Source organism: Podarcis cretensis (assembly GCF_951804945.1).
Source record: "Podarcis cretensis genome assembly, chromosome: 3".
In the NCBI taxonomy this organism is placed as follows: Eukaryota; Metazoa; Chordata; class Lepidosauria; order Squamata; family Lacertidae; genus Podarcis; species Podarcis cretensis.
Window position 1 is genome coordinate 77537548 of NC_137172.1, and position 21906 is coordinate 77559453.

Genomic DNA, 21906 nt, shown 5'->3' on the forward strand with positions numbered 1-21906 from the left:
AACCGATATTTTAGATGCAGTTCATTTATTTTCATCTTATAAAAAAGTGCGCCTAGACATTCCGTTGTTGCCCCCATAACCTAGATTTAAGGTGCCATTTAGCTCCTAGCCTTCATATTGTTACCGGAAAAATCCGAGGGCTCCCTTGGACAAAACAAAGACACCAACCAGGATAACTTGGAGCAAAACAGCAGCCTGTAGGCTTGGCCTTTATTGAACTGTTGCAACAGGGTATTCCCCTCACGTGCAGGAGAGAGGAAAGACCCAGAAGAATAGTGTGCAAGGTCTTATAAAAACTTTTGAAATTCCCCTCCTCTAGGTCTAGCCCACCCCCAGAAACATCATGCATACATTACAGAAAGGAGGGGTTGAGGGAGGCATACATTACAGAAAGGAGGGGCTGAGGGAGGAGTTGGTGGTAACTTGAGTGTCTTGTCACCTGGCTGGTTCCTCCTTTCCCCCCTCCCCACAGTTTCCTGCCCCCTGAGGGAAGATCTGATCATTGTCCTTTGTTTCAGTCCATGTTGAATCCACTCCCATATGCAAGTTCTTTGTGATCTTGATTGTCTTCTGTCTGGGATCATCAGGGTTGGTATGGGCAGGGCTCCTGTGTATGTGCTGAGACAGTGAAGGGATTATGGCTGACCAGGACTAAGTCACCCTCCTTTGTTAGTTCTTGTCATATGGAGTAAAAATAAAATGAAACAGTGCAAATCCAATGTATGATTGATTTTCTATTTTTCTATGAATTTATAACAGAAATGTGGCGTGTGTGTGTGTGTGTGTGAAGTTTATACAAACAGAATGATTGGGGTGGGGGGGTTCCTGCAACAGTTCCCCCCTTCGGAGATAAGATTGCAAAGGTGGCTACTTTGCAATCCTTTTCTCCGCACAATTTAAAGTAACCTGCTATTCTCCCTCCCAGATGCGTGTGTCCATGTGAACCTGAAAGGGACTTGGATGTCACATTTCTCAAGGATATTTGCATAGAAATGTAACAGTGTAACAGTGCTCATAGTTAGACATAGGATATCACGTAAAATCAATATTTTGTTGCTCAGTTACTTGTGGTATGTTAGCACCTTGGAATAAATATTTTCTCAATAGTGGCGTATGCTTTACATTTAGCAGGAAGGTCCACTAATGACTGAAAAATGCAGTTTGCTTTGTCCCCCGCCATTTTTGTGTTCTCAGGTGTCAAGGTAGCTCTTCTGTGGTCTCACACCGGCCTGGTGTAACAGTAGTAGCAATCCCTGGTGAATCCACTTAGGGCTTTCATATTAACCATGTTGCCTGGCACTCACCACAGCTGGCACAGGTTTGGGCACGTCAGGAGAGAAATGTCCTTGCCTGGCCATTCTATGGGATTTTATTATTACAGGCTCTGGTCTTGCAGTCATGGGAAGTTGCTCACTTGCACATTAAGGACCAAAAAGCTAATTGCAGCCTGGATACACTTGCCCAATTCACACTGAGTCCAATTTGAATTTTTCTTGCCCCATGGTTCTCAACTTTTCAAACCAATCTGTTAAAAGAAACCCATTCTTAAAAGGGCACTTGTCCAAATAAGTCAATTTAACTCTATAAGGGATTATTCCGGCTAAACCAAAGCATACACACCTTCCTGAAGCTTCTCCTTGGTAAAGTGAGTTTTAGCACATTTTTAAAATGGGTAGGGAAGTTGGCAGAGTGCCAGGTGAAATAACTAAATGTGGTTATAAATTTATCTAATTCTAAACATTGGACTACATAATAGCCTGATCTGTAAAAAGCATAAAATGTATGAGAATCCTCCACTGGGGTGTAAGGAATAAGACATTAAACATAAAAACAATTACACACAAAAATAGCCACAAAAATAGCCCCAATTCCCCTCATTTGTGGAAATAACACACTGTCAGACACATTTCAACATTCCTACATAATAACATAATACAAAACAAACTAATAGTATCAGTTGCATATCTTGAGACAATTGTGATATTTTTACGCATGTATCTTGAGGTTCAAAAGTGAGGAATGTCCTTGCAATTCAACTCCTCCCCCCTTTGTCAGCCCCACTCCCCCGGCAGTCTATATCCTTTGAAAGAGATAGCTGTGGGCACTTTGAAAACTTTGGTGTCTGTTGCTGCAGGTGGTGGCGAAGCTTTTTCATCATAGGTCTGTAGTAACACATCTGTAGAAGTGACATCCTGTAAGGGGCAGGGTTTTGGAGACTTAAAAAGACAGGAGTTAGTAAGGGGAAGGGGCAAAAGGGAAAAAGGATGTCCTTCAGTTTCCATGGGAAGCTGCAAATAATAAAAATCTTTGCGGATTAAGCATTTTATTCATTTCAATATTATTATCACATTTCCATATAATTACTGTTATTATCTGCTAAGTTTGTTTGCTTTCCTTCGCTTAGTTTTGTTGTTGTTGTTGTTTTTTTCATATTATTAAATTAAAAATTACTCCACATGTATAGAAAGAGGACTGTAAAAATACAACAAAGGTTAAAAAAATAAAAAAGAAAGCCAAAAATTAGATTACCAGTCAGATGAAAACAGACTTGACACAAAGACATCAGATTTAGAAAAGAATTATTATTAAATAATACAAAGATATTATCAAAACCACAGATTACTACTGGACCGAAAGAATGAGAAAACAATGGAAAAGGGCTTAAAATGACTTTCAATATGTGATGGACATGTCCCCAAAGTAAAACACACACACAATGACCTATGAGGAACCAAAAATAATAATACTCAGGCAAAAAGGTAAACAAATACCATTCCACAAACAATGTTTGGTTGTGCTTCGATTAATTTCATAGACATCATGGAAAAACTGATTAAATAAATGAAAAGAGATTATTTGTAACTTAAAGCGTCAAAGCCACAAAGAGATGGAAGTCACTAATACAGCAGGGATTCAGACTTGTTTCACAGAACAGGAAAGAAAGTTGCTGTGGGAGAAAAGAAGGGACAAACACTTTGTTATCGGGGTTCACATATCCTGTTAAAAGGGAAAAATTATTTCATGTGAGAAGCCTGTGAGGAAATGCTGTTCCTAAAATGCACACAAAGTCTGTGATTTAAATCCCTTGGGGGGGGGAGTGCTTTGATATTTACCTGTGAAAAGAATTTGGCATGTTAATCATGTTAAGATTTGAAACTTGGCAACCTCTTGACTTTGATGGTCCAGTACTTAACACCTTTTGTCTTACGAAGCCCCTGGAGCAAAAGACACATTAAGGGTGATTTCCCTCAGTGGCTCCAACATTAAGGGCGATTTCCCTCAGTGGCTCCAAGTTTTACATAAGGATAAATTTCCCCCTTCAGCCCAAGCTCCTACAGTTCCCCCTCCTTCCTCTCTCTATCTCTTCCCCCCCCTTTTTTTTTTGCTGATCTAGCCTCTGTGCATGTGCAGAGTTCATGTCTCAGCAAACCTTTTATACTATTGAAAATGTTGAAACCTTTGGCTAAATTACCATTTGAATAAAGGGAATGAAGGGTAAGGAGTAGATTTTAAAAATAGGGTTAGATTTTAAAACAAAAAAGAGAAACTCAGCAATTTAAGTATTCACAAAAGCTAGCAATTGCAGCCCAAGCAAAAGGGATTGCTTCCTTTATGTACAGGAAAGGGCTAATATCCCTCTGGCAATTCGCGGAACAATGCCACGCCCTTATATATGGGAAAAAATGGCCAGAGAGTCAGAATTTATAGGATTATTTTTTTTTTCAACATAGGATTTTTTTTTTTTTTTTAACATTCTCAGTCATTTCAGCCTTACCATTTGCAGACAAATTTTGCTGCCCTTTATTTACAGGATAAATGGTCAAGACTCATATGTATTTTATGTGCTTAAACTTTGAATTGACTTTGAAGTTTGATTTTTTATTTTTATTTTTAATAGTAGAGAAAATGATAAACACTGTAATTACTCAAATGCTTGAAATTACCAGTTCTGCTTCAAAACATCACGGATTTTACCTCTCACCTTTTTTTTTTTTTTAAAGAAAAACAAAGAGCAAAGTTGGGCTGAATTTCAACTCATCACATGCTTGCAGACACATGGCCCTCCACACAGCCACAAACTGGGAGAGCTAAAAGGGACCCTTGGGTCATCTAGTCCAACCCTAAATACAGTGTTCATAGCAAGATTTCAAAGCAAGATTTGCACTACCAAAAGGACATATACATTTAAGTACAGATTTTCAACTGGGAAAGGAAACATCTATGCTCGTATCATGTACTAAGGAAGAGAAAAAGAAAAGTAGCCAACTTTACACAGAACCGTTTTAGCAGATCTTGAGATAGTTTGAGTGAGTTTGCTTCCTTCAAGTTCCTAGAGAAATTATCTTTAAAGGAAGATTGAAGTGAACATTTTTCCTAAGAGGGAGAGGATCTCTTATAAAACATAGTTAAAACAGCCATAGATTTGATTTAAAAGGAATACAAAAGTGAGTTTTTCCTGAACTTGCAGAGGAATAGTAAGCCTAATCTATGCCCCCCCCTTGCAGTTTCCTTTAAAGGAAGCTTACTTGGGAGTAAATTTACCTAGCACAGAAGTAAGAAGAAGGAAAAAAAAACCCTGAAAGAGACAGAATGAAACAAGGGGGGCATTTTCTAAGAAAAGAGGCCAGGAAGTCTTATAGAGACTGATATCAGGACTGGACTCAGATAGACAATTTCGCTGGCCATGGAAGCCTCTACATTTAATACCAATTTTCTTAGAAAGGACACATTTTCATAGGCATATACTTATGAAATACACACACTGCATTTTAGCTTGAGAGAGCAGTTGGCTCTACTAGGCTTTTGCAGCAGAAACATTAGTTTCTTCACAGCACATTTCAAAATACTAGAAAAAAGACTGGAACACAGATGTAGACTCACAAGCTTAAAAGTTGCAACAAAACATTATCTACCATCAACTTAAAATCATGCTCCTCACTCAAGCTACTCAGAGGAAGACTCCTTGGAGCCTCTCTCAAAGAACAAACATTTGCGCACTTCATTCTAATGATTTTTTATTTATTTATTTATTTTTGGTCCTGTTTAAGATTGATGAGGCCCAACATGGCTTCCTTAGATTTAAAATTTCGAAGCATGCTTGCAATTTAAAAACTATGTGCATTTAAGAACAGTCTGTGGATGCCGGAGCCAATGTAAACACAAACCCTTTAAATATTTCCAAATCTTTGAGTACATCTCTTATCTTTTTTTTTTTTTTTTTTTTTTTTTTTTTTTTTTTTGAGAAACTAAGATCTCAAATGCATGGGCTCTCAGGCTGGGCTGTTATTATATCTACTGCCTTCTGAGCACCATTAAGTTTACGGTTTCATGTTCTAGCTTTAGGTTATAGTTTAACAACCCAAATTTGATGTGTTCAGCTCTCCCTAAGGGTTCAAACCCTGATTTTGTTAAAGGATCCCTGGGGTGGCCACTGTGCCCTGGGTTCCAGGTGGTGGGCCTAAGCCACCCACTAAAAGTTACAATGGTCTCATACTTTGTACTTGGAAAGACCATTTTGCCCCTTTATTTTTTTTTTTATTTTTTTTTTTTCCCAATTGGAGATGACAAGCTGGAGGGGCATATTAGAATCCTCTCTGGGGCAAAAAGGCTTCAAGGAAGCTTTGTTGCCAGGAGGAGTCCAGTTAGGGTGTTTAGTGAGCTCCCATTCTCTCATATGTTATTATTAGGCTTTTTTCTTCTTTTTTTTCGTTAACGAAGTACGCTAAAGACAGAAAGAGTGGACGCACACACACAAGGGAAGAGGGGCAATGGGAAAGAAAGGGGGGACAGATAAAAGATCCTTTCAGTACTCAAAGTACCCTTGACTAACACAATTCCTACTTATCTATAAACCACGAATTAATTTCTGGAAATCTCAAACCTGAACCTGAAACTCAAACCACGGGTCTCTCTCTGCCCGGGAACTCAAACCACGGGTCTCTGCCCGGAAACTCAAACCACGGGTCTCTCTGCCCGGAAACTAAACCACGGGTCTCTCTGCCCAGAATTCCTTACCTCAGCGCTGTTTACAAGACAATTTCCCCCTCTACCCTCCACGACAGCCTCCTGCCTAGCCTTTGAGACTAAGTTCGGAACCCCTACTGGACGCTTGCGCAGTGCAATGCCAGATTAAGGCCCGAGAAAATGAAGGTTTGGAAAGGAAACAAACAACCTTGCGTTCTCACGTACCCGGATCATCCCTAACAAAGGTCGCCAGGCAGGAGGGGCAGCTTTGTTTGCATAATTAGAGGAGAGAGAGAGAGAGAGAGAGAGAGAGAGCTTTGAAGGATGCCTCTGGACGACTCCGAGAGAGGGACATCAGAGAAAAACAGTAAAGAGCCACGCTTTCCCGGACTCAATTCCAAGACGGAAAACGGGGGAGAAAAGGGATAGAGAGATTAAGACGTTCCTGGACGACCCCGAGGGGGAACGTCGGAAAACAGTAAAAGTACCACAATTTCCCCGGACACGTTCCGCGTAAGAAATTGGGGGGAGAGAAAGGGAAAGAGGAGAGAGAGAGAGGAGAGAGAGAGTGCTTTGAAGGACGCCTCTGGACGACTCCGAGAGAGGGACGTCAGAGAAAAACGGTAAAGAGCCACGCTTTCCCGGACTCAATTCCAAGACGGAAAACGGGGGAGAAAAGGGATAGAGAGATTAAGACGTTCCTGGACGACCCCGAGGGGGAACGTCGGAAAACAGTAAAAGTACCACAATTTCCCCGGACACGTTCCGCGTAAGAAATTGGGGGGAGAGAAAGGGAAAGGTTTTGGCGTTCCTGGACGACCCCGAGGGGGAACGTCAGACAGTAAAGTTCCGCGACCTCCCTGGCCACTTTCCGAAAGGGGAGGGTCGGGGGAGAAAAGGATAAAGCTGAACGTTCCTGGCCGACCCCGAGAGGGAACGTCGGAAATGAAAGAAGGAAAGTCTGGCTGTCGTGAGGACGCTGCTTCTCCACCCCCCTCCCAATGTATTTACTTCAAACCATACTCACGTTTGAAGATGTCCCCCGCGGATCCCGGGATCCTTTCCCCTTAGCCGGCTTGACCTCGCCTTTGCTCCCCCTGGTTGGGCTTTTGGTGACGATTGATTACCGCCCGCAAAGAGGAGGCAGGGAGAGGAAGAAGGATCCCTGGGCTAAGGTTGCCCAGTGGCGCCCGATCCCCTCTATCTCCCCTCTCACCTTTGCAGGAGAACCAAGTGTCCCTGAGCATGGTCGCCAAACTGTTACCGGAAAAATCCGAGGGCTCCCTTGGACAAAACAAAGACACCAACCAGGATAACTTGGAGCAAAACAGCAGCCTGTAGGCTTGGCCTTTATTGAACTGTTGCAACAGGGTATTCCCCTCACGTGCAGGAGAGAGGAAAGACCCAGAAGAATAGTGTGCAAGGTCTTATAAAAACTTTTGAAATTCCCCTCCTCTAGGTCTAGCCCACCCCCAGAAACATCATGCATACATTACAGAAAGGAGGGGTTGAGGGAGGCATACATTACAGAAAGGAGGGGCTGAGGGAGGAGTTGGTGGTAACTTGAGTGTCTTGTCACCTGGCTGGTTCCTCCTTTCCCCCCTCCCCACAGTTTCCTGCCCCCTGAGGGAAGATCTGATCATTGTCCTTTGTTTCAGTCCATGTTGAATCCACTCCCATATGCAAGTTCTTTGTGATCTTGATTGTCTTCTGTCTGGGATCATCAGGGTTGGTATGGGCAGGGCTCCTGTGTATGTGCTGAGACAGTGAAGGGATTATGGCTGACCAGGACTAAGTCACCCTCCTTTGTTAGTTCTTGTCATATGGAGTAAAAATAAAATGAAACAGTGCAAATCCAATGTATGATTGATTTTCTATTTTTCTATGAATTTATAACAGAAATGTGGCGTGTGTGTGTGTGTGTGTGAAGTTTATACAAACAGAATGATTGGGGTGGGGGGGTTCCTGCAACAATATCTCAGTTTCTAACACTGCTTTTGAATAACTCAGAAGTTTTAGCTGAAATGTTTTGCTAAGGCAATGTGGGAAACTTAAAGTGTGGAGACTGAATTCTGCCCTCTAGGCCTCTCCCCAGGCCATACCTCTTACTGACCCTGCTCCACACCCTCCTTGAATTCTTTTTCCTGGCTAGAATGTGTCCTTGGATTGTGTTGATACTTCTTATGTGCTTGAATGGAGGTAGGTAGGGTGTTTTGTATGCATGGCCTGAATATAGCCTACTGTAGAAAGGTAAGGGCCACATTGGATAGCTCAGAGTGAGATCAGAGGAAAGTGTTTTGAATCCAGGGTGCTTTGTAACACAAAATGGCAGTGGAATTCTGTGCTGGCAAGAATAAGCTTGTCTTCATTGGTTTACAAACTTGTTATTAGCCATTTCTTTTTGTTTTTTTCATTTTGTGTGTGTTTTTAAAAAAAAAACCAGTAAAAAATAAATAAAAATGTGTCTGCTCCTTTTGTCTTTGTCAGATGCTTGTGACCACTCCAGAGAAATGGGATGTTGTGACAAGGAAGAGTGTTGGAGATGTAGCCCTCTCCCAACTTGTGAAGCTCCTTATTCTTGACGAAGTACACCTTCTACATGAAGATAGAGGACCTGTGCTGGAAAGTTTAGTGGCACGCACCTTACGTCAGGTATGTGCAAAACCCTTTTTGGAGCTGCCAGATTAAACATTAGAATGCACATGGAGAAGTCAAATAATTCTAGTTGGTTCCTTCATTGTGCCTAAGCTGCCTCCAGATCATGTAGCTGTCAATTAAGGCTGCTGTGAAAGACAGCAGAGAGAGGAAGGATGAAAATGTGTAAATCTGGAAACTTTCTGTTTTGGTAACATGAATAAAATAAGGAATAATTCAAAATCTTATCACATAATTCCTAAAATAAGACACTCGTAAGTATTTTTTTATTGAATTGTTATACAAATACAAATGAAACAAAGTATAAAAACATTTCAATTAAATACAAAAAAGAAGAGTAAAGAAAGGGGCAAGACAAAAAGAAACAGAAGAAAAAGAAAAAAGAAAACAGCAAAGCAGAGAAAATGCAAAAAGTAAGAACATAAGTATACATCAGGGTAACTAGAATAGACAGCCCAGAATATCATTTCTCTACCGAGATTCTGACCCTTCTGGGGTGGATCTCTTTTGATTATACTTTTGGTTTTTGACTTCCGTCGATCTCATGGTGGTTCATTTCTTATAACTAAAGCAATTTCTCTGTATTTCAATAGATTCCTCATCTTGGTATAAGGAGACATTTTCCTACTTACGGGTTTATTCTAAACACAACCAAATCTTGGTTGTTGAACCTTGACTCGATAGGTAGATATTTAGGTATTCCCATTCCTTCTGGACTATTTTATTTGACTTATTCCTTAAGGCTTCAGCTAAATTAGCAAGTTCCAAGTACTCACTCAGCTTCTGTAGCCATTCTTCTCTACTTGGTATATGGTCACCCTTCCAGTACTTGGCTATTAGTACCCTAGCCGCCATCACGACATAGAAAAAATAGTTTTAATCTTTCTTTTGGGGTATTGTCAGTTAGAATCACTAGAAGGAATGATTCAAATTTTTTGTGAAATGCGATTTTTAGTAAATTTTTCATTTCTTCGTAGATCGTAAATCCCAGAATTTTTTTATTTCTGGGCACGACCACTACATATGAAAGAAGGTTCCCACTTGTAGTTTACACTTCCAACATTTGTTATTATGGTTTTTGTTGATTTTGGCCAATTTTGCAGGAGTTAGGTACCCTAAGTATTTTTTAACAAAAAACTATATGCCTCTTGCTAGGCTATCTGAAGCAGACAATTTATTCCTATCTTGGAGTTATAGGACCTTATTTAAAATTAAAAGGGTGATTCTGCAGTCTAGTACAGAGGGCAGTATCCAGTTAATTTGTTCCATCAGTGTAATGATTTATGCTTGTGCAATCCAACTTTCCCCGTCTTTTTACCCCCCCCCCCCTTTTTTCCAATAATCTGTTCTGGGGTTAAGCACTCCTCTCTGTTGGTGGAGTTCCATTGGGCAACGGTAGATCCTTGCGCTGACAGAACAAGGTACTTAGTGCTGCTTTGGGTACAACCCAGGATACAACTCACAGTGGTGTGTACACCATCATGGCATATAGACTTATCACATAACTTCAAAAATAAAATTTTATATTTTTTACAAAAAAAAACAAAACAAAGTTGTACATTCAAACTTCTTAATTACATCTTAATTCCATTTTTTGACTTCCCTCAATTTGTCTGAACTTCCTTCATTTTATAACTTTTAACACAATCCTACTTATTATTATTTATACTGGTAGCTTCAATTTCATTGTTTATACTTATTATTAGAATTTCACATCACAGGGCTTCCTTAAAACTTACAAACATAATCTGGTTATCACTTAGTTTTTGCAAATATTGAGTAAACTTCTCCCAATCTTCTGTACATCTTTGGTCTCGTCGATTCCGAATCCTTCCTGTCATTCTGTCCAATTCCGCATAGTCCATCATTTTGGCTCTCCAATCTTCTATCTTAGGCAGCTCCTCTTGTTTCCATTTCTGGGCCATCAATATTCTTGCTGCAGTCACTACATATAAAAATAATTTCTTCTCTTTCTTATTTATCTCATTCCCTGTAATACCTAGTAAAAACGCTTCTGGTTTCTTAATAAATGTATATTTCAACATTTTCTTCAATTCATTATAAATCATTTCCCAGAAGCATTTTACCTTCTTACACTCCCACCATATATGAAAAAGGGTGCCTTCCTTTTCTTTACATTTCCAACATTTGTTACTTATCTTATACATTTTTGCTAACTTTACGGGGGTTATATACCATCAATACATCATCTTCATAACATTTTCTTTTATAGCAGTACATGCAGTGAATCTTAAACCATCTTTCCAAAGTCTTTCCCATTCCTCCATTTGTATATTGTGTCCTATATCTTTGGCCCAATCAATCATCACAGATTTTACCTCCTCATCCTTCGTGTACCATTCCAACAATATCTTATACATTTTTGCTAAGATCTTACAGTCATTATTTAATATGTCAGTCTGAAATTTGGATTCTTTATCAGCAAAGCCCCTTTCATTTAATTTTTTTTTAAACAACTCATTAATTTGAAAAAAATGCAGCCAGTCATTCACATGATTCTTAACTTCTTCAAATGGTCTCATTTTCCATTTTCCATCACTTTTACATATTAATTTCTCATATGTTACCCAACCCCCTGTCATATTGACTTTCTTCACGCTCATCACTTCTAGCGGTGATAACCAATAAGGTGTTTTTTGTTCCAACAAATTTTTGTATCTTTCCCATACTTCAATCAAGGACCTTCTTATAATATGATTTTCAAAACCTTTGTGAACCCGTTTCTTATCGTACCACAAGTACGCGTGCCACCCAAATCTATTATCAAAACCTTCTAAGTCTAGCACATCCGTGTCTTGTAATTTTATCCATTCCTTTAACCAACAGAGGCAAGATGCTTCATAATATAATTTCAGGGCGAACCCTCCTCTTTCTTTTGCATCTGTTAAAATCTTAAATTTTATCCTCGGCTTCTTACCCTGCCAGATATACCTTGAAATTTCTCTTTGACAGTTTTTAAAAATTGCTGCCCCCTTGATTACTGGAACTGTTTGAAATAGAAATAACATCTTCAGTAGCACATTCATTTTTATCATTGTAATTCTTCGCCAAAAGGAAAGTTTCATTCTTCCCCATACCTCAAGGTCCCTTTTAATCTTATTCCATGTTGGAACATAATTGTTCTGAAACAAGTCAATACTCCTGGGGGTTAACCAAATCCCTAAATATTTTACTTTCTTAACCACTTCTATCTCAGTTTGCTGCTGTAATCTATTAGCTAACTCCTGATCAATATTTTTAGTAATTGCTTTAGTTTTTTTCTTATTCAACATAAATCCTGCCAATTGTCCAAACTTTTCAATTTCTTTCAATACTTCCGATACTGTATTCATATGATCTTCCAAAGTTAATACCAATCATCTGCGAAAGCTTTAACCTTATATTCTTTTCTACCCACCTTCACCCCTTTAATTTGCTCATTACTCCTGATTGCCATTAAAAACACTTCTAAGACTGCAATGAACAACAATGGTGATAAAGGACATCCCTGTCTTGTGCCCTTGGTTATCTTTATATTTTCCGTTGTCACATTATTAACTATCATTTTAGCTCTTTGGTCCATATATATAGCCTTAATACCATTTAAAAACATTTGCCCTATTCCCATCATTTCAAATTTTTTTAACATAAATTCCCAAGAAATATTGTCAAAAACCTTCTCAGCGTCAACAAATATTAACATAGCCTGTTTGTCATTTTTAACATTCAGATATTCCATCACATTAATTATATTTCTAATGTTATCCTTCATTTGTCTGCCCAGCAGGAAACCCGCCTGGTCTTTATGTATTAACTCCTTCAAAACTTTCTTCAATCTGTTTGCTAATATGTTTGTAAATAACTTATAGTCATTGTTCAAAAGCGAGATCGGTCTAAAATTTTTAACTTGACTTAAATCAGAGTCTTGCTTGGGAATTAAAGTAATGTACGCTTCTTTCCATGTCTCTGGTATTTCTCTATTTGCTAGAATGTTATTCATAACTTCTTTCAAAGGTACAAGTAGGATGTCCCTTAATTCTTGTAATATCTTACACTCAGTCCATCTGGTCCCGGCGTCTTTCCCATTTTCATATCTTTTATTGCATTTCTAATCTCCTCAATTTCAATCTTCTCATTTAAATTGTCTCTTTCATTTATCGGAATTTTCTGCACCCCTTTCTCTTTTAAACATTCCTCTATTTTTTTTAAAATTGACCTTTTCTTTTCTCTTGTATAATTGTCGATAAAAGTCCACAAATCCTTTTCTTATACCTTAATAATATGGAACGCTTCACGAATTTGCGTGTCATCCTTGCGCTGGGGCCATGCTAATCTTCTCTTGCTAATCTTCAGCAGCACATATACTAAAATTGGAACGATACAAAAATAAAATTTTAAACATAGTTAACGGTGCTAAAAATAGTTGGTTTTAATATTCTAATAACAAACATTGGGAGTTCAAGGCATATAATTCTTAGCAGAAGTTACTCTGTCTAGATTATACCTTACATCAGACAACAGGGAACTTGTTGGCAATGAAATATAGTTGGACTGCTAATGCCATTGCTCCTGCCCAAGTGTCTAAGGTCCAAGGGCGATGGGAATTGTAGTTGAATATCTGGAAGTATTAATACTGTGGTTGAAATTCAGTGTTACACTGTTACAAATGTTCCATAGCAGCTTGTCAGCTGGATCCATTCCCTTACTCTGTGTACTATTCTGGGGTTTTCCTGATCCCTCTTACAAATTGGGGAGGGGGCGTTGGGGTGCTCAGGAGAAGAAGAGAGGGGATCAAGCCCCATTGTGCAGGGCTTCTGCAGAATCCTGTCTGTAGTTTCAGTTCTTGACACATGGAACCCTCAGAAAGTGTTGAGTCCTCTTACAATATTTAAACATTGGTTAAGAAATATTAATGTCATTATACACTGAATATAGCACAGGTGTGAAAATGAAATCCTCTGGTCGAAGATGTTAGCTAAAGTGGTGCTTAAAATTTTCAGCAATTCTTTGTTCAAATATTGGAAGAGTGGCAATACTCAAGGGTTTGGGTTTTTTTTGCATTCTACTGTGAATTAGAGCAGTATATGAGATGATTGTTGGGGGTTGGAGGATAGCTGTCTTTTTGATGTGCTTTGCTGAGCTCAGATTTTGGTCCCTTCAACTCAGGGGTCAAGTTACATATCTCGCAGGGTAAAAGCTGATGTGACCTTAGCTAAAAGGGTATAAAACACGAATGCACATTATGCACTTTGTGAATTCTAAAGGTTCCTTTTACAAGATATTTAAATTGAATTGACAAAACTTTTTTTAGTGGAAAAAGGCTTTGAGCTTTGCTCATATGCTGTGGATACAACATCAAAAGACTCTTCTGAAACTAATTGTAGCTTTGATGTTTAAAATTGTGCATTCCTGAAAATAACAGGGATGTAAGATGAAAATGCTTAAATGTTTAAAATAGAAAAAAAGTTAAATAAAAAACCATGCAGTTCAGTAATATCTACTTAGCAAATTAGTGCACTTTAAATTTCTAAGTTTCTGGTCATCATTTGGCTGGTGCATTGATGACTACCTTTTCTGACTTAGACATTTTGTCTAAATTAGTGATGGTAAAAGTCTCCCACCACCCACTCCCCCCCCCCCCCTTTCTTAGTTTGAAATTGGCTTCTTTTTCCTAAACTCTATTGCAGTAGTCTGGGAGAAAAACTCAGCATTTTTTGTGAGCTCTGTCCAGGTTTGCAATAAGAACAAAGGAGTTCCACATCAGCCCCCTGTACCCCACACCAATTCCCAAATCTTACCCTTGAGAAAGGGGGAAGATTTGTGGTGGTAGGGGGTTAAGCAGCAATGGTGGAAACAGAAGCCTTCCTCTTTCAGATATTTATCTCTTCCCTTCCATTGCTTCGATTTTGTTAAGGCAGCGAACGCTTCTGATTATAGAATCATAGAATTTACATCTACTTTGAAGCCCCGTAGATTCACTTTTTTTGTAGGGGTTTCTATTCTCTAAATAGGCACCTGCACCATTGTCCCTTTATTACGCTGCTTCTCTTTTTGACTTGTCCTGCGTTCTCCCTCATTAGTGGTGTGTTGCTGCTGTTCATTGCATTACTCATTCAGCGATCAATTTGTCAAAGCTAGCAGGTGTCTCTGGACGTTGACCCCATAAGAAACCCAGAAGCGGTGGTGTGCTCATTGAAATAGGACATTCAATTTGTATTAATTTCAGTGCAAATGCTGCAAACCCTTGGTGTGCCATGTAGCACTATGGCAATCATTCCATCAGTGCAAGGATTTCTGCGTCAGCAATGGAATGTTTTTACCTTCTTGTCCGCCAACCCCACCCTGTCTTTTCTAGGTGTTCCCTGAACTCTCTGGGGCAGGTTTGGGGAGGGCATGGGGGGGGGGGAGTCCTACTGAACACATGGAAATCCTTGTGCTGATGGGACATAATAGTAGAATATTTCCCATGCTCTCTATACATATTCTAACCCTTCCTCTGTCTATCATCCTTGGCCTTTTACTTAATCAATCTATGACCTTTTAAACTGGGGGGGGGGTAATTGTTTTTGTTGTTATGGGTATGTATGTTTGTGTTTTTCTATTGTAAACTGCCCTGTGTTCTTTGGTGAAGGGCAATATAGAAATTTATTTCATTAAAATAAAATTTATTAATTTTAAATTGCTCTATAATAAAAATGCGGGACGCAGGTGGCGCTGTGGGTTAAAGCCTCAGCGCCTAGGGCTTGCCGATCGAAAGGTCGGCGGTTCGAATCCCTGCGGCGGGGTGCGCTCCCGCTGCTCGGTCCTAGCGCCTGCCAACCTAGCAGTTCGAAAGCACCTCCGGGTGCAAGTAGATAAATAGGGACCGCTTACCAGCGGGAAGGTAAACGGCGTTTCCGTGTGCGGCTCTGGCTCGCCAGAGCAGCGATGTCACGCTGGCCACGTGACCCGGAAGTGTCTCCGGACAGCGCTGGCCCCTGGCCTCTTAAGTGAGATGGGCGCACAACCCCAGAGTCTGTCAAGACTGGCCCGTACGGGCAGGGGTACCTTTACCTTTACCTATAATAAAAATGCAGAACTTTTGCTTGGTCGAATGTGTGTTGGGATTCTCTTGCATTCTATCTGGCATTTACAGGAACCTCTGTTATGGTACGCTCACACCACGTACAAAAGAAATTTGATTGTCCTTTTTTAACTATCAGGTGTGAAAGCTTCATAAAATAGGTATGGATGTTTATCCATCACAGAATACTGCAGAGTTACAAAGCTTTGAGTGTTGTCTTCACTTAGTGGGTTTTCCCTCTATTGTTTGATTTAAAACTACTATTAATAGAGGCTCAGGAGGCCAGAGTACTTTAAACACCAGAATTCATTTGTTAGAATTAACCCATATATAGCATTACTCAGTTAGGTAGTTGCCTAGTAACAAATGCATTTTTGTTCTGAATAGTGAAGGCACATATGCTTTCCAGTTGGTTTTTGTGCATAACTTCTATGCTAATCATTATTGCAGTTTTGTGTCTTTACATTGTTGCAGTTAAGGATGGATAAATAATTAAACCCTGAATATTTAGTCATAATTGTAGAAATGCCTGCTTGCATAGGCCCATAACAGTTTGTGGTATGGAATTTGATGCTCAGCTATGACCCCCTGACTCCCACTGTTATTGTTTGTCTTGAATAAAAGTATTTAGCATGGTGTTTCCTGATAGAGGCTTAATGGTAACAAATAGTTCTGTTGTAGGACTTGAATCTCTATGTCTTCCACAATTACAGTCCTCCATCCTATCTGTCAGTCTCTCTCTTACAGAGAGAGAGAGAGAGAGACTTCTGATGTGTTCTTTCAATGTCAGGAAAGCAACATTTTTTTGGAAGATTGGTTGAGGGGTAAACAGTGGGATGGAGGACTGTAGGGGGTAAGTGGCAGATAGGAAATGGGCTAAACACCACCTCTTTCTTGCAAATTGCTCTTCCCACTGCTGCGATGCAAAGGAGAAACAGGATGGGGATTTTGGAAATGTGACTTGACCATGTAACATGGATTTCAGGCCAATGTGTGTAGCCAGAGACTGGATCAGGCTGCCCCCCCCCCCCATTTTGCTGAATGCTGCAAAAAGAAAAAGTAGACATGGTGCTAAGGTAGTTCAACTTTCTGAGAGGAGTGCTAATTGACTCCTCGCCGTTCATCAGATTGATCATTTGATGAGGGAAAGAGGGCATGATTGGAAAGTGGGGAGCTCTTTGTCCTGTGTATATGTGTGCCCAAGAGTGTTGAGTTCAAGTGTGTTGGGCTTTCTCCCACCACTGGCAAATAGGATTTGCTGTACTCACAAAATACAAAGTAAAGATTTGCAGGCAGAAAACATTACCATGCAGACTTTTAATATATTTTAATTAAAAATAAGCTTTCATGGCAATGCTAAAAGCATTACCTGGTGGTGTTAATCGTCAGTTTGTTAATTTGTCATTCATTGAGAGCCAGTGTGGTGTAGTGGTTAAGAGCGGTAGATTTGTAATCTGGGGAACCGGGTTCGCGTCCCCGCTCCTCCACATGCAGCTGCTGGGTGACCTTGGGCTAGCCACACTTCTCTGAAGTCTCTCAGCCCCACTCACCTCACAGAGTGTTTGTTGTGGGGGAGGAAGGGAAAAGGAGATTGTTAGCCGCTTTGAGACTTCTTAAAGGGTAGTGAAAGGCAGGATATCAAGTCCAAACTCTTCTTCTTCTTCTTCTAATACACAATGAAAAGTTCAATTTTCAGTGAGTTTAGTTGTCTGTCTCCGTATACTCTTAACAAAACTTGGGTCACAAAAGCTGTTGACCATATCTTCTGGAACCATTCTGTTGGGGCGGTGCATTCTCTCACCTACCACTACCCCCCTTTTTTCAGCTTTACAAATCTTTGCTGCAATTAGCTGAATACTAATTCCCTTAAAATAACTCAATGGTAGTATATTTGCATCATGAGGGATTAAAGTATTCAGCCGTGTCTCCAATTAACCTCATAATCTCTCTTCAGAATTCTTCCACTCCCAGTCATAGTAAATTCAGTATCAACAGCATGGTATTGCACCTATAATCACATGTTAATTTTTTAGTACATTTCAATCTATGTGGCATCTAAAGCTGCTGGAGATGAACCTTAAAAGTGTTGTTTAATATTTGAACTTACTATCTTTATCAAAAATATATTTCTGGTTTTTCAAATGTCACATTCAGTGCCATGATGCCATTTTAAGACATGCAGAGAGCTACTTTGAACAGTTCATACTACTGTATAGTACTGATCTCCCCCTCAAACTACTTGCAGTAAGATTAGGTGTCGCTGAAAAGCATTTTGGAAAGAACCATAAAAACTGCCTACACCCTTCTTTTCTTTTTCATGCACTAGTTTCAGTAATTGCAAAAATTATACGCTTCCCATATTTCCTCACACTGTTACAGTTACCTGTCAATTAGATACACCTATAAATCATGACAGGATTGCTCTTTGACTCAAATCCGTTTCGGTGTTACCATCATAATGTGGAACAGCATTGCTTTCAGACTACTTGGTGTACAAATTAAATTGCTTATTTAAAAAATCAAAAACAAGTCCTTGTTGGTTCTTTGCCTCTCTTTGTTTGTCTGTCTGTCTACTTCTGTACTCCTTTTGCAGCAGTTCAAAGTGACTTGCATGAGATTTAAAAACAAAACAATAAGCACAAGAACAGCACACCTATACAGATTTGAAACAGACACAAAAAAGTTTCTCCCTTGAAAGAAATACGTAAGTTAGGTCCCTGGAGCAAACTGACAACCACAGAAAAGGTTGGAAAGCCTTCTACCTTATCAACACCTGTTAGACGACATGCAACAGCATTCTGTACCAGGTGAAATTTCAAAACTGTCTGTGGGGGGTAGTGCTGTGAAAAGTGCATTGTAGTAATCAAGCCTGAGAGATCCAGAACCATGCATCCATCTGATGTGTCTGAAAGGGGAATGCCCCCTTACTAGCCAAAGACAGATAAAGCCACTCCTAGCAACAACTTGTACGGACAACTTAGGAATCAATGCTGGATCTAGGAATATCCTCAAGGCCCCTTCATTATTGTTTCACATGGATACAATCACTCACAGGCAGGCATCTCCCTCTCCAGACCACAGCCGTTCCTCCTCCTCACCTCGTTTTTTGTTTTCTGGGTTCAGTTTTAGTCTATTCTTCCCCCATCCATTTGACCACAGCCTTCAAACACTGGCTCAGGAAACAGATACATAGCTTCAGTAAAGTTACATAGAGGTTAAACCAGTCAATACCAAGTTTCCATAAAGTTCTGAGCACACTCAAGTGTATATCAGAATTAATGGATTTGAACATGAACTGAGAAAATCCTTGCTCTGCTTTATAAATTTAATGCCGCTAGGTTCTTTAACATCATCAACTTTGTTCAGCTTCTTTTTGTTCTGAACTCCACGTGCTTTGAAGATCTTACCTCAAGTGTTCTCCATCTGGAGCATACACACAGTTCTTAGTGCCATGGTTTGAGAGCGAGAGCACATTCTGTAGATAAGTGCTGGGTCCACTGCAAGACCTATCAGGACCTACTGCAGATATCTGAGTGATCTGGCTTGCTTGTTTGTTCATTCTGGTAATTTATTAGTTGCTTTTCAGAGCTAAGATTTCACAAAGTGACCCTCAGAGAGAAATATTGCTATAGAACCACAGGCAGAGCTGGCGCAGACAAGTAAGCTACATGAGAGATAATGAAGTAGATCACAAAAATTCTTGTAAGCGAAGACAATAGTAAAAAGATACATTTTAAAAGCCTCCTTCAATGCCAGAACTGAACTGATTTGCAGTACTTCTAGAGCCTTCTGACTCAGTTGTTTAACCATGGAAGCAACTTGGCTTTGGCTTTCTAAATTGAGTTGATCTAAATCAGAAGTGGGTTTTTTGAGAAAGGACTACGAGTTCAGTTCAGGTTCTGACCACAACAACACACCCTCAAATCTGCTATTTTGAATGTGTCTCTAATTGCTGGGCCTTGGGGGTTTTGTTAGGAAAAGGAAAAACTCCCACTGTACTACATATTGAGTAAAATATTAGTACCCACTAACACATATTTATATATTTATGTGGAAATTATTTTTATATTTTATTAAGGTAATATTAACTCTAGACTTTAATTAAAAATGTGCTAACTTAATGACATTTTCTTTTCTTTTTTACAGGTTGAATCTACCCAAAGCATGATTAGGATCTTGGGCCTTTCAGCCACTTTACCTAATTACCTTGATGTTGCTACATTTCTGCATGTTAATCCCTATATTGGACTGTTTTATTTTGATGGCCGTTTCCGGCCTGTTCCACTTGGGCAGACATTTCTTGGTATCAAGACAACTAACAAGGTACAGTTTTGCTATAAAATATTTGGAATGAGATGTTGAGACAACCATTCTTAGGAACATGTTCAAGTGGTAAAGGTAAAGGTAAAGGTACCCCTGCCCGTACGGGCCAGTCTTGACAGACTCTGGGGTTGTGCGCCCATCTCACTTAAGAGGCCAGGGGCCAGCGCTGTCCGGAGACACTTCCGGGTCACGTGGCTAGCGTGACATTGCTGCTCTGGCCAGAGCCAGAGCCAGAGCCGCACACGGAAACGCCGTTTACCTTCCCGCTGGTAAGCGGTCCCTATTTATCTACTTGCACCCGGAGGTGCTTTCGAACTGCTAGGTTGGCAGGCGCTGGGACCGAGCAGCGGGAGCGCACCCCGCCGCAGGGATTCGAACCGCCGACCTTTCGATCGGCAAGCCCTAGGCGCTGAGGCTTTAACCCACAGCGCCACCTGCGTCCCTTGTTCAAGTGGTATTTCCGTATATATCTGTAGTAGTCACCATCCTTCTCATATTATCATCCCTTTGTGTCTCCCTTCCTTGTAATACCTTCTTCAGCATTAGCTTTAGATTGACTACTACTTTGGGGTCAGGATCTTATTAAATTTTTGTTTGGTTTACAAAGTGCCCTGTCTGTTTCACAGACATGAAAATAAACAATATCCAGTATGTTAGCATGTGTATATTGTTCAAAGTGATTCACATATGCTTTCTTGGCAATCCTTATGACAAACCTGCAAGGTCCCTGTGTACCAAATGGGGATCCACGGTTTGCCATAAGGCAACAGAGTGAATCTTTTGCTGAGTTGAGATTTGAATTTGGAACATAGCCTGCAATTCTAATTGCACAATAGAACGTCTGACTATAGTGTAGTAATAAACTATTAGTCACTGTGCAACACTCATTACAGGGGAGATGTGTGGATTACTGCTTCAGACTTTACCCAGCAACACAGTAATTATGATAAATAAATACATGGAAGCATGGGAATTGGTTTGGAGTTCTCTTTTCAGTTCTGCTGTCTGATTCTTATGTGTTCCTGCATAATACTACAGCAGTACAGTATTGCTGATGTTGGAAGAAATATCCAGCGTCTCTTTTTCCTTGGAATATTGTTGTTTCTCTTCATTAAGTTTGCATTTGAGAGTTGGATTTGAGACTTCTTTGACTTGCTCAATAGTGTCAAATTCCCTTCTCTCCTTCATGATTACGTTTTGCCATGATAATAGAGATGGCAGTTTGCATTTTATTTCTTTGCTAGCGAGTTATTTATTCACTTTAGTCAACTACCCTTTTAATAATGATGTGCTATGGACAGAGTGTCAGCTATGACTATGAATTCCCTGGCTTCATTTTAAGCTGTTGCTGCCTTCATGATTGAATTATTTCCCCCTTGGAACTCAGGTAGAGCTAGCTGTGTTGCAGTGTGATCAGGAATTATGTTACTCTCCAAGTATTAATATAAATAGAGAGTTAATATCAGATTACTTCTCTGAAGCTGTCTTTTATCAATGTTAATGCATAAGAGTCAAGAGGCACAAGGGGTTCTATAGTGCTAAATGCTTGTGAAATTAAAGTTCAGGTTTCTCCAGTTAAGTTGATGGCTTCCCCTTCCTCTGCTTTCAATCAGAAGGAACATACCAAGCTCCAGAGACAGCACAGGTGACTATACAGATAGCAGTAGTTTTTTCTCTGGAGAGGATAAGGAGTCTGAGTAAGGATAGAATGCTAGAATCATATATTTGGAAGGGACCACAAGCTTCTTCTGTTCCAGCCCCCTCCTGTACAGAAATCTTTTGCCCAACGTGCGGCTCAAACCCACAATCCTGAGATTAACATGCTGTATGTCCGTGTGGCACTGAACACGTTCACACATCATGTTTCGCCTCAGCCTGTAAATTTTGTATGTAATGCTTTA

At 39.9% G+C, this 21906-nt stretch overlaps 1 protein-coding gene across 2 annotated transcripts in view; it reads left to right on the plus strand.

Annotated features, from left to right (window-relative positions):
- ASCC3 (activating signal cointegrator 1 complex subunit 3) overlaps nt 1–21906 on the plus strand; it is a 226427-nt gene that overhangs the window by 75813 nt on the left and 128708 nt on the right. For both annotated transcript variants that reach the window (XM_079971589.1, XM_079971590.1), the window contains exons 11-12: nt 8452–8616; nt 19829–20005. In XM_079971589.1, coding sequence (XP_079827715.1) covers nt 8452–8616; nt 19829–20005 — 342 coding nt within the window. The remainder of the gene's footprint in view (nt 1–8451; nt 8617–19828; nt 20006–21906) is intronic.